This window comes from Bombina bombina, chromosome 5 (assembly GCF_027579735.1).
Source record: "Bombina bombina isolate aBomBom1 chromosome 5, aBomBom1.pri, whole genome shotgun sequence".
NCBI classification, from domain to species: Eukaryota; Metazoa; Chordata; class Amphibia; order Anura; family Bombinatoridae; genus Bombina; species Bombina bombina.
In genome coordinates, this window is record NC_069503.1 from 485,357,652 (window position 1) to 485,371,717 (window position 14,066).

A 14,066-nucleotide genomic window follows, 5' to 3' on the forward strand; every position below is an offset into this window, starting at 1 on the left:
TTTTGATCAACTTTTCCTTCTGTTATCAAATGTACTTAATTTTCTAAGTATCCTTTCTTGAAGAGCATATCTAGGTAGGCTCAGGAGCATGCACGTGTCCTGAGCAATATATGACAACATTGTTTTTAATAATGTTATACATTGTTAAGCATTGGAGGGCAGCAGAAATGTTTGCAAATGAAAACATTACTGTCAAATAGTGATTAAAGTATGTGTATGCTCTTCAGACTACCTAGGTATGCTCTTCAACATTCAAGAATGAAGATAGTTTACTAATAGAGCATGCAATTTTAAACAACTTTCCAATTTGCTTCTATCCAAATCATGAAAGTTTAATTTTGACTTTCCTGTCCCTTTAAAGGGACAGTCTAGGCCAAAATAAACTTTCATGATTCAGATAGAGCATGCAATTTTAAACAATTTTCCAATTTACTTTTATCACCAATTTTGCTTTGTTCTCTTGGTATACTTAGTTGAAAGCTTAACCTAGGAGGTTCATATGCTAATTTCTTAGACCTTGAAGGCCACCTCTTTTCAGAATGCATTTTAACAGTTTTTCACCACTAGAGGGTGTTAGTTCACGTATTTCATATAGATAACACTGTGCTCGTGCACGTGAAGTTATCTGGGAGCTAGCACTGATTGGCTAAACTGCAAGTCTGTCAAAAGAACTGAAATAAAGGGGCAGTTTGCAGAGGCTTAGATACAAGATAATCACATAGGTAAAAAGTATATAAATATAACTGTGTTGGTTATGCAAAACTGGGGAATGGGTAATAAAGGGATTATCTATCTTTTAAAACAATAAAAATTCTGGTGTAGACTGTCCCTTTAACTCAACTTCAAAAAGTACTTTGCAAACCTGACCTTTTCTCAAAACGTGAGGGATAAATTGGGTCAATGGTACTTTAAAATATTAAACATCAATCCTACATTTAGCAGAAAAAAAATGTTGTTTCGTCTCAGATTTGCTTGGTTTTGTATAAAGTTTTAAGACCATTTTTTATTTTTATTTATCTCGTTCATGTAGTGTATTTAAAGTCTCAACTAGAAAATTATATTAGCTCCCTACAAAGAGTGCGTTTAATAAGGACGACCAAACGGGAAGGCCTGGTGCGCGCACGGTTAATTGGAGCCACATACGCCATAGGGGAAGTGCTCACTTTCCTGGACTGCCATTGTGAGTGCATCACTGGTTGGCTAGAACCACTTCTGGAGAGGTACAGAATTGCTGTTAATTATTAACTTTACATATATAAATTGTTGTCTAAAGAACAGTATACGGTAAAGATGTAGTATGTCTGCTGGAAATGTCTTTGTTTAGTGATGTGTTTGTGTTAATATAGAGAAGGAATGTTACTAAGATTCCTTACTCACAAAAGTACCTGTGATATGGTTTAGAGCTTGTTTAATGGGGCAGTAAACTCAAAATTAAACTGTCATAATTCGGATACATCATGCAATTTTAAAAAACTTTCCAATTTACTTTTGTTGTCTAATTTGTTTTGTTCTCTTGATATCCTTTGTTGAAAAGTATACATAGGCAGACTTGGATTGGAGCTAACTTTTGATTGGTGGTTGCAAATAAATCATCTAAATCATGAAAGTTAAGTTTTAACTTTTGGGTTCCGTGTCCCTTTAAAGGGATATCAATTCAAAGTAAAAAATAAATGTGCATGGTTTAGACAGAGCAGACAGCAGTCTTTATCAGCTAGTGATGATTTAGAAAGTACAAGATCAATACTACGGTTTCAATTGAAACCGTTTTATTTTTTTTTAGTATTTTTGAAAGTTCATATGGAGGATAGGTGTTCTTTTAGTACAATGTCGCTACAATGTGCTAACAAAAAAAGTTTGCTTTGTTATTAATAAATAAAGTTGTAATTAATTAGTAAGGACTTGCTGGGTCGTCGTATAGTTTAAAAAAATCTTGCATTTAAGTGCTGAGGCTTCTGTGACATTCTACTTTCCTTTACTAATTACAGTTGACAGTTTTTCATTAATTATCTGTGCTTCTCCTCTTACAGAATTGCTGAAAACGAGACAGCAGTAGTCTGTCCGGTGATTGATACAATTGACTGGAACACATTTGAATTTTATATGCAGACCGGTGAGCCCATGATTGGAGGATTTGACTGGCGCCTTACATTTCAGTGGCATTCGGTACCGGTAAAGGAGAGACAGAGGCGAAAATCTAGGATAGACCCAATCAGGTGACTATTTTCTGAACATAAATATCCTTATAATATATTATGGTGTATTTAAAGGACAGTCTACTCTAGAATTTGTATTGTTTAAAAAGATAGAGAATCCCTTTTTTTCTTCATAAATGGAAAGAGTCCACAGCTGCATTCATTACTTTTGGGAATTCAGAACCGGGCCACCAGGAGGAGGCAAAGACACTCCAGCCAAAGGCTTAAAGGGACATTCTACACCAGAATTGTTATTGTTTAAAAAGATAGATAATCCCTTTATTACCCATTCCCTAGTTTTGCATAGCCAACACAGTTATATAAATACATTTTTTACCTCTGTGATTACTTTGTATCTAAGCCTCTGCAAACTGCCCCCTTATTTCAGTTCTTTTGACAGACATCCATTTTAGCAAATCAGAGCTGGCTCACTGGATCTCCACATGCGTGAGCACAGTGTTATCTATATGTCACACATGAACTAACACCCTCTAGTGGTAAAAAAACTGTTAAAATGCCCTGAGAGAAGAGGCGGCCTTCAAGGGCTTAGAAATTTGCATATGAACCTCCTAGGTTTAGCTTTCAACTAAGAATACCAAGAGAACAAAGCAAAATTGGTGATAAAAGTAAATTGCAAAATTTTTTAAAATTACATTCTCTATCTGAATCATGAAAGTTTATTTTGGACTAGACTGTCCCTTTAAATACCTCCCCCATTTCCCTCACCCCCCAGTCATTCTTTGCCTTTCGTCACAGGAGGTTGGCAGTGAAGTGTCAGAAGTTTGAGATTGTCTCTTATGGAGGATAGTACTCTTTAAAATGGGACAGGAGTTTTAAGTAGTCCTGTCAGCCTCTCAGTTAGAGCATGGGTGAAGGTTAGAGTCCGGAGATGCAGGGAGAATCTTTCTGCGAAGCCATCCCGACTCATATTAACAGATCCTTGGCAATCGGCGTTGACGAGTTTCGCTGCCTGCCTTTATTCACTCAAGTCCATGTCAGAGGCGAGGCTACTATCTGTCATTTTACCTGCTGGAGTGTATTAAATTATTTATAAGTAGCTCCTTTACCCCAATTTTGGCCTTTGATATAGCTGATTTAGCTTGTGGTATCCCAACCTATACTGAAAGTTTTGATACTGGAGTCTCAGCTATTCAATAGCCTAAGTAAACACAGCCAGCAGAAGAAATTACATGCCCAGTGGGGTGCAGGATAGTTAAGTAATAACATGATCATTTTCCATTGTCCTCTCTATGTATTAAGCTTTAGTTTTACAGACAAATATAATATGAGAAAGCTAGTGTGTGTACACAAAGTGATAACATAATGAGATATAGGGGCGAAACTACAGGGGGTGGGGGCCGAGATTCATAAAAAAACATTAACCTGCCATTGCCTGCACTGATATCATGTGAGTGGGAAATGATGCTTCACTAGTGTCTCTGACTACAGGGTTTAGTCTTTCTGTTTTACCCATTGGTGTTTGTGTGTGTGTTTGTGTGTGTGTGTGTGTGTATGTATGTGACTGTGTGTGTATTTATGCGTGTGTGTGTGTTTGTGGAACCAGCAAATTACAGACCTTATTACTACAGCATGGGGGGAGGGGGTAAACAGTGTCACTATACAGTACCACTATATACAGTATGGGGGGCTGGATTATGTCACAGACTACTGTGGTCACTTTATAAAGTACTGGGTGGGTAGGATCAGGCCAGCCATCTCACCGGCAGATTACAGACTGTGTCACTGACTCACTATATACAGTACTGGTGGGTTAAACAGTGTCACTATATACAGTAATAGGGGTCAGACCATCTCACAGATTGTGGGCACAGGGTACCTCCTTTTGCAGACATGTAATCTGATTCACTTTTTTTCTGTTTTAAATGTAAAAAAAAAAAAAAAAAAAAAAAAAGATATATATCAAATTGACTTTTTTTTTTTGGGGGGGCTTCTTAGATTCTTGCACCTAGGCCCTGTGGTTTCTAGTTTCGCCTCTGATGAGATATGATATTACCTGAAGCTCAACCCCTTGTAATAGACTGTGGTTTAAAAGCACAAAACCAGCTACTTCATATACACAAATAAACCTGAAAATGCAACTTCTCATACATTTTATACTCTGCAGCTGGTATAACAAGTCATTGAAAATACATTAAAGGGACACTGAACCCAATGTTTTTCTTTCCTGATTCAGATAGAGCATGCAATTTTAAGCAACTTTCTAATTTACTCCTATTATCAAGTTTTTTTCTTCATTCTCTTTCTATCTTTATTTGAAAAAGAAGACATCTGTGCTAAGGAGCCTGCAATTTTTGGCTTCAGAACCATAGACAGCACTTGTTTATGGTGCTGTCCAATCAGCAAGGACAACCCAGGTTGTTCACCAAAAATGGGCCGGCATCTAAACTGACATTCTTGCTTTTCAAATAAACATACCAAGAGAATGAAGAAAATTTGATAAAAGGAGTAAATTAGAAAATTGCTTAAAATTGCATGTCTGAATCACAAAAGAAAAAAATTGGGTTCAGTGTCCCTGTAATATAAAAACAATTTTACAGTGCACTGTCCCTTTTAAGTATGCCATTTTTTTTTCCATTTTAAAATTGTGCACAGTTTTTATGTGCACTCTTTCTGAGGCTCTGGCTGCTACAAGCATGTGCTAGAGTTCACAGCATTTATGTATGAGTTTGGGATTAGCTGATGTCTGTCACATGATACAGGGGACAAGGGAAAGAAAGGAAATGTTAAAGTTTGTCAGAAAATGTAGCCATCAATTTAGCAAGCGTTACCCAGGTGCTGAACCAAAAATGGACCAGCTCCAAAGCTTGGATTACTGCTTTTTCAAATAAAGATATAAAGATAATGAAGACAAATTTAGAAAAGGAGTGAATTAAAACATTGCTTAAAATTGCATGCTCTATCTGAATCATGAAAGAAAAAAATTGGGTTTAGTTTCCCTTTAAACTTTACGATCACTTTAACAAAGGCTATCAAGAGAATGGAGCAAATTTGTTGATTAAAATTGTATTTTCTATCTGAATCCTATAAATCATGTGTATGTATATGTGTGTATGTGTTATCTCACTAAAATATTGCAGGATGGTTATCGCATTTCATCATTTTAAAAGTCAAAACTGAACCCCAAATGTGAAAGAAAAGAAAGGAATATAGGTAAAAAGGCTTCTATGTAGTGCATACTGGCTAGCACAAGGCCCTTTCCTCTGTTGTGATTGCTATAACTGTTTAAACAAAAGGAGATTTACTAAGCATGAGCCCTCCCAGAACAATAGAGCTCACCTTCCTGCTATGTGCAGATTTCCCTTTATATTTTTCTCTCTCTTCTTTCCACTGTCCTCTCTGCTCTTTGGTTTTTTTTCTGATTTGGCTTTTCTCTAATAAGTATGACATTAGATACATTTGCAGCAGTACAGTGTGTCCCTGACCTTCTAGTACTCACATTTATATCTGCGCCTCTTCAATCAGATTTCCCAGTCACTACTTATTATAGTATTTAAAGGGACAGTCTACACCAGAATTGTTATTGTTTAAAAAGATAGATAATGCCTTTTACTACCCATTCCCGAGCTTTGCACAACCAACATTGTTATATTAATATACTTTATAGCATTTAAACCTCTAAATTTCTGCCTGCTTCTAAGTCACTAAATACAGCCTCTTATCACGTTTTTTATTAGCTTTTCACAACAGGGGAGTGCTAGTTCATGTGAGCCATTGGATAAAATGCAAGTCAATAGATAATAAATAAAAAGTCATGTGATCAGGGGGCTGTCAGAAAGGCTTAGATACAAGGTAATCACAGAGGTAAAAAGTGTATTCATATAACAGTGGTGGCTGTGCAAAACTAGGGAATGGGTAATAAAGGGATTATCTATCTTTTTAAACAATAAAAATGTTGGGGTAGTCTGCCCCTTTAATAGCTGAATCTTGGGATTTCTGTGACTCTCTTATTCAGTACAGGTTACAATCAATTCCCTTCTTTTCCCAGTCTAAGCAAGTAATATTTCTACTAATACGTATGACTTCTGGGCCACTAATGTCACTCACATCTGCCTGGCTGTGTCTTCCCTTTTTCCATTTTATATTTTTACTTTAGAGTTTTATTTGTCAAGCCCTAAGCTGCCAGAGGGGAACTGAAAGCAAAATCAGCTGAATGAGTCTTACAGTACCAATTGTAATTGTGTTTTTTTGCTTATGGGCATGCTCTTTTGATGTAAATTACTATGGCTTTAATGGGACGTGAGTGCATTTCAGTATTAAGTGGAAGCATTTCTGCAATGCATTTATATTATAAAAAAACGCTTCTATTAAAAGCTATTGCACTGTTTCAGAGAGGGACTTTACTGTGCACGGCTGTGTGGGATGTGTCTTACACTGGCATTTAATCACCAGGCTTTCTCAGAGAACCAGCGCTGGCTTCTATCACGTTGATAATGATGCAGATTGAAACAGTGATAGCTTTTAGTCAATGCATTTTTGTTATGTGAAGTGTAATGCTTATTTTTGTAAAAGGTGCACTTCCGGTTTTTTATTATGTCCATTTTATTTTATTAATTCAATATAGCTATATAAAAGCTTTAGCAATTTTTTTTTTTAATGGAACCTTTATTTCTCCAACATAGGTGTGTCCGGTCCACGGCGTCATCCTTACTTGTGGGATATTCTCTTCCCCAACAGGAAATGGCAAAGAGCCCAGCAAAGCTGGTCACATGATCCCTCCTAGGCTCCGCCTTCCCCAGTCATTCTCTTTGCCGTTGTACAGGCAACATCTCCACGGAGATGGCTTAGAGTTTTTTAGTGTTTAACTGTAGTTTTTATTATTCAATCAAGAGTTTGTTATTTTAAAATAGTGCTGGTATGTACTATTTACTCTGAAACAGAAAAGAGATGAAGATTTCTGTTTGTAAGAGGAAAATGATTTTAGCAACCGTTACTAAAATCGATGGCTGTTTCCACACAGGACTGTTGAGAGGAATTAACTTCAGTTGGGGGAACAGTGAGCAGACTTTTGCTGCTTGAGGTATGACACATTCTAACAAGACGATGTAATGCTGGAAGCTGTCATTTTCCCTATGGGATCCGGTAAGCCATTTTTATTACAGACAGAAAAAAAGGGCTTCACAAGGGCTTTTTAAGACTGTAGACATTTTCTGGGCTAAATCGATTTATATATAAACATATTTTATACTCCATAGCCTTGAGGAATTATTTTAATCTTGGGAATTTTGTAAAATAACCGGCAGGCACTGTATTGGACACCTTATTCTCTAGGGGCTTTCCCTAATCATAGGCAGAGTCTCATTTTCGCGCCTGTATTGCGCACTTGTTTTTGAGAAGCATGACATGCAGATGCATGTGTGAGGAGCTCTGATACATAGAAAAGACTTTCTGAAGGCGTCATTTGGTATCGTATTCCCCTTTGGGCTTGGTTGGGTCTCAGCAAAGCAGATACCAGGGACTGTAAAGGGGTTAAATATAAAAACGGCTCCGGTTCCGTTATTTTAAGGGTTAAAGCTTCCAAATTTGGTGTGCAATACTTTTGAGGCTTTAAGACACTGTGGTGAAATTTTGGTGAATTTTGAACAATTCCTTCATACTTTTTCGCAATTGCAGTAATAAAGTGTGTTCAGTTTAAAATTTAAAGTGACAGTAACGGTTTTATTTTAAAACGTTTTTTGTACTTTGTTATCAAGTTTATGCCTGTTTAACATGTCTGAACTACCAGATAGACTGTGTTCTGAATGTGGGGAAGCCAAGGTTCCTTCTCATTTAAATAGATGTGATTTATGTGACACAAAATTTAGAGAAAATGATGCCCAAGATGATTCCTCAAGTGAGGGGAGTAAGCATGGTACTGCATCATCCCCTCCTTCGTCTACACCAGTCTTGCCCACACAGGAGGCCCCTAGTACATCTAGCGCGCCAATACTCCTTACTATGCAACAATTAACGGCTGTAATGGATAATTCTATCAAAAACATTTTAGCCAAAATGCCCACTTATCAGCGAAAGCGCGACTGCTCTGTTTTAGAAAATACTGAAGAGCATGAGGACGCTGATGATATTGGTTCTGAAGGGCCCCTACACCAGTCTGAGGGGGCCAGGGAGGTTTTGTCTGAGGGAGAAATTTCAGATTCAGGGAAAATTTCTCAACAAGCTGAACCTGATGTGATTTCATTTAAATTTAAGTTGGAACATCTCCGCGCTCTGCTTAAGGAGGTGTTATCCACTCTGGATGATTGTGAGAATTTGGTCATTCCAGAGAAACTATGTAAAATGGACAAGTTCCTAGAGGTCCCGGGGCCCCCCGAAGCTTTTCCTATACCCAAGCGGGTGGCGGACATTGTAAATAAAGAATGGGAAAGGCCCGGTATACCTTTCGTCCCTCCCCCCATATTTAAAAAATTGTTTCCTATGGTCGACCCCAGAAAGGACTTATGGCAGACAGTCCCCAAGGTCGAGGGGGCGGTTTCTACTCTAAACAAATGCACCACTATACCCATAGAAGATAGTTGTGCTTTCAAAGATCCTATGGATAAAAAATTAGAAGGTTTGCTTAAAAAGATGTTTGTTCAGCAAGGTTACCTTCTACAACCAATTTCATGCATTGTCCCTGTCACTACAGCCGCGTGTTTCTGGTTCGATGAGCTAGAAAAGGCGATCAATAATAATTCTTCTTCTTATGAGGAGATTATGGACAGAATTCGTGCTCTCAAATTGGCTAATTCTTTCACCCTAGACGCCACTTTGCAATTGGCTAGGTTAGCGGCGAAAAATTCTGGGTTTGCTATTGTGGCGCGCAGAGCGCTTTGGTTAAAATCTTGGTCAGCGGATGCGTCTTCCAAGAACAAATTGCTTAACATTCCTTTCAAGGGGAAAACGCTGTTTGGCCCTGACTTGAAAGAGATTATCTCTGATATCACTGGGGGCAAGGGCCACGCCCTTCCTCAGGATAGGTCTTTCAAGGCCAAAAATAAACCTAATTTTCGTCCCTTTCGCAGAAACGGACCAGCCCCAAGTGCTACGTCCTCTAAGCAGGAGGGTAATACTTCTCAAGCCAAACCAGCCTGGAGACCAATGCAAGGCTGGAACAAAGGAAAGCAGGCCAAGAAACCTGCCACTGCTACCAAGACAGCATGAGATGTTGGCCCCCGATCCGGGACCGGATCTGGTGGGGGGCAGACTCTCTCTCTTCGCTCAGGCTTGGGCAAGAGATGTTCTGGATCCTTGGGCGCTAGAAATAGTCTCCCAAGGTTATCTTCTGGAATTCAAGGGGCTTCCCCCAAGGGGGAGGTTCCACAGGTCTCAATTGTCTTCAGACCACATAAAAAAACAGGCATTCTTGCATTGTGTAGAAGACCTGTTAAAAATGGGAGTGATTCATCCTGTTCCATTAGGAGAACAAGGGATGGGGTTCTACTCCAATCTGTTCGTAGTTCCCAAAAAAGAGGGAACGTTCAGACCAATCTTAGATCTCAAGATCCTAAACAAGTTTCTCAAGGTTCCATCGTTCAAAATGGAAACCATTCGAACAATTCTTCCTTCCATCCAGGAAGGTCAATTCATGACCACGGTGGATTTAAAGGATGCGTATCTACATATTCCTATCCACAAGGAACATCATCGGTTCCTAAGGTTCGCATTCCTGGACAAGCATTACCAGTTTGTGGCACTTCCGTTCGGATTAGCCACTGCTCCAAGGATTTTCACAAAGGTACTAGGGTCCCTTCTAGCGGTGCTAAGACCAAGGGGCATTGCAGTAGTACCTTACTTGGACGACATTCTTGGGAAGCGGATTTTCTGAGTCGTCAGACATTTCATCCGGGGGAGTGGGAACTCCATCCGGAAATCTTTGCCCAAATTACTCAACTGTGGGGCATTCCAGACATGGATCTGATGGCCTCTCGTCAGAACTTCAAGGTTCCTTGCTACGGGTCCAGATCCAGGGATCCCAAGGCGACTCTAGTAGATGCACTAGTAGCACCTGGGACCTTCAAACTAGCTTATGTATTCCCGCCGTTTCCTCTCATCCCCAGGCTGGTAGCCAGGATCAAGCAGGAGAGGGCATCGGTGATCTTGATAGCTCCTGCGTGGCCACGCAGGACTTGGTATGCAGACCTGGTGAATATGTCATCGGCTCCACCATGGAAGCTACCTTTGAGACGAGACCTTCTTGTTCAAGGTCCGTTCGAACATCCGAATCTGGTCTCACTCCAACTGACTGCTTGGAGATTGAACGCTTGATCTTATCAAAGCGAGGATTCTCAGATTCTGTCATTGATACTCTTGTTCAGGCCAGAAAGCCTGTAACTAGAAAAATTTACCACAAAATATGGAAAAAATATATCTGTTGGTGTGAATCTAAAGGATTCCCTTGGGACAAGGTAAAAATTCCTAAGATTCTATCCTTTCTTCAAGAAGGTTTGGAGAAAGGATTATCTGCAAGTTCCTTGAAGGGACAGATTTCTGCCTTGTCTGTGTTACTTCACAAAAAGCTGGCAGCTGTGCCAGATGTTCAAGCCTTTGTTCAGGCTCTGGTTAGAATCAAGCCTGTTTACAAACCTTTGACTCCTCCTTGGAGTCTCAATTTAGTTCTTTCAGTTCTTCAGGGGGTTCCGTTTGAACCCTTACATTCCGTTGATATTAAGTTATTATCTTGGAAAGTTTTGTTTTTGGTTGCAATTTCTTCTGCTAGAAGAGTTTCAGAATTATCTGCTCTGCAGTGTTCTCCTCCTTATCTGGTGTTCCATGCAGATAAGGTGGTTTTACGTACTAAACCTGGTTTTCTTCCGAAAGTTGTTTCTAACAAAAACATTAACCAGGAGATAGTCGTACCTTCTTTGTGTCCGAATCCAGTTTCAAAGAAGGAACGTCTGTTGCACAATTTGGATGTTGTTCGTGCTCTAAAATTCTATTTAGATGCTACAAAGGATTTTAGACAAACATCTTCCTTGTTTGTTGTTTATTCTGGTAAAAGGAGAGGTCAAAAAGCAACTTCTACCTCTCTCTCTTTTTGGATTAAAAGCATCATCAGATTGGCTTACGAGACTGCCGGACGGCAGCCTCCTGACAGAATCACAGCTCATTCCACTAGGGCTGTGGCTTCCACATGGGCCTTCAAGAACGAGGCTTCTGTTGATCAGATATGTAAGGCAGCGACTTGGTCTTCACTGCACACTTTTACTAAATTTTACAAGTTTGATACTTTTGCTTCTTCTGAGGCTATTTTTGGGAGAAAGGTTTTGCAAGCCGTGGTGCCTTCCATCTAGGTGACCTGATTTGCTCCCTCCCTTCATCCGTGTCCTAAAGCTTTGGTATTGGTTCCCACAAGTAAGGATGACGCCGTGGACCGGACACACCTATGTTGGAGAAAACAGAATTTATGTTTACCTGATAAATTACTTTCTCCAACGGTGTGTCCGGTCCACGGCCCGCCCTGGTTTTTTAATCAGGTCTGATAATTTATTTTCTTTAACTACAGTCACCACGGTATCATATGGTTTCTCCTATGCAAATTTTCCTCCTTTACGTCGGTCGAATGACTGGGGAAGGCGGAGCCTAGGAGGGATCATGTGACCAGCTTTGCTGGGCTCTTTGCCATTTCCTGTTGGGGAAGAGAATATCCCACAAGTAAGGATGACGCCGTGGACCGGACACACCGTTGGAGAAAGTAATTTATCAGGTAAACATAAATTCTGTTTTTGTAGACAGTTGGATCAGGACCGTCTTTAACACAGGGCAAAAGGGGCAGCTGCCCTGGGCCCAGTTTCTGTTGAGGGGCCCAAGAGTCCTAAAAAAAAAAAAAAAAAATTTTAAATGGTTCATACCAGACTGCTGATTTGACATGGGGAACACACACATTCTGTCCTAATACTATCACAGTCAAAAGTACTCTGCTTATATATATTTTTTTTAAAACTTTTCCAGACCGTGCCAGTGTCATGTGACATGCCAAGCTATTGCCATGTGCTGTTTTAGATGTGCACTGTGCAGCACTGAATGCAAAGCCCTAACTCAGCATCCAGCCATTCCCACTGCATCATAAAAGGTCCTACTGGGGTTACCACTGTTATTAGGTAACTGCTCTGGTGGTGGGGATTGTTTCTGGGTAGGACTGACTGTAGGTGCATGCAGCAGAAAGCTGGAGCGGCAGGCACGTGAGGATTTGAGCATTTGTGCAGCTGCATACACTGCTCTCTTCAGTCTTGAGGCTGTGTGACTCATCTCACACTGTATCCATGCATCCTTGGACAGACAGCATCCAGTCTGCTGGTCCCCTTATCCCTGCTCTTTCTGCTGTGGCCCTAAGATCAACTAACTGAAGTTTGTTAGGGGAACAGTGCTTTGTAGAAAGGTGTTAGTGGGAAGAATAAGTGAGTGCACACCCCCCCTCCCCATGCAGCATTGTCTAGTGCAAGGTGAGAGGGAACTTGTTCCTAGCAAAGAAGTGACATGTGCTGCTGTGGCTGATGTATAGGGTCATGCTGATACTTCACACATTAATGTAAGGTTTATTTTTATAGTTTTTGTTTTCTCTCTGTCGCAGATTTTATAGCTTCCCATAGTAGTTCTGCTGTTCCAGTCAGTAAACTTATACTGCACCTCCATGCTTCCTCCTCAGTCTTTACCTTGCTTTGCTCCTGTTGGCTGCCCTAAATCTCTTTAACCAGCTAACCTCACACCAGAATCACATTCAAAAGAATATTAAATGAATCCACAGTGGATGAATTTATATATTTATTTACTTATTAGTACTGCTTAGGTCCAGTTTCACATATTGCAATTTATTTCATTTTTTTGCATGGGGGGGCCCAAGAAAATTTTCGCCCAGGGTCCAGTCAATATTAAAGACGGCCCTGAGTTGGATATAATGTTTAACCCCTTAACGACCGAGGATGTGCAGGGTACGTCCTCAAAAAAAAAGGCAGTTAACGCCTGAGGACGTACCCTGCACGTCCTCGGTGTGGAAAGCAGCTGGAAGCGATCCTGCTCACTTCCAGCTGCTTTCCGGTTATTGCAGTGATGCCTCAATATCGAGGCATCCTGCAATAACCATTTTTAGCCATCCGGTGCAGAGAGAGCCACTCTGTGGCCCTCTCTGCACCGGACATTAACGGCTACGTTTGTTGGTGGGTGGGAGCCAGTGTGGGATCGATGGCCTTTATGATGCGGAGGGGGCGGGATCGGGGGCGGGGACGACCGGGGGGGCGCGCACGGACGCTTGTGCACAGGGAGGCCGGGCGGGCGCGTGCACGGGGAGGGAGAGGGTGGGAACCACTACGCTACAGAAAATTTTTAGTTAGAAGTGGGGATCAAAGGGGTAGTTATATTTATTTAGTGATCGGTTTGGCTGGTGGGATATTGGACTGTGGGGGGGGGGGAAGCTACACTACAGAAACAAATAACAAATAATAAAAAAAAAACATTTTTATTTGCAAACAGGGTACTGGCAGACAGCTGCCAGTACCCAAGATGGCCCCAATAAGGCAGAGGGGGAGGGTTAGGGAGCTATTTTGGGGGGATCAGGGAGGTTGGGGGCTAAGGGGGGACCCTACATAGCAGCATATGTAAATATGCTTAAAAAAATGTATTATTTTTTTTTAATACCTTTTATTTTAGTACTGGCAGACTTTCTGCCAGTACTTAAGATGGCGGGGACAATTGTGGGGTGGGGGAGGGAAGAGAGCTGTTTGGGAGGGATCAGGGGGTGGCATGTGTCAGGTGGGAGTCTGATCTCTACACTAAAGCTAAAATTAACCCTGCAAGCTCCCTACAAACTACCTAATTAACCCCTTCACTGCTGGCCATAATACACATGTGATGCGCAGCAGCATTTAGCGGCCTTCTAATTACCAA

General features: G+C 40.7%; 1 protein-coding gene across 1 annotated transcript in view; it reads left to right on the forward strand.

The window, feature by feature from the left end:
* The window catches only part of GALNT4 (polypeptide N-acetylgalactosaminyltransferase 4), a 220,716-nt gene that overhangs the window by 96,196 nt on the left and 110,454 nt on the right, over positions 1-14,066 (forward strand). Inside the window, exons 4-5 of the mRNA XM_053714400.1 lie at positions 1,031-1,220; positions 2,028-2,213. Of these exons, the coding sequence (XP_053570375.1) occupies positions 1,031-1,220; positions 2,028-2,213 (376 nt within the window). The remainder of the gene's footprint in view (positions 1-1,030; positions 1,221-2,027; positions 2,214-14,066) is intronic.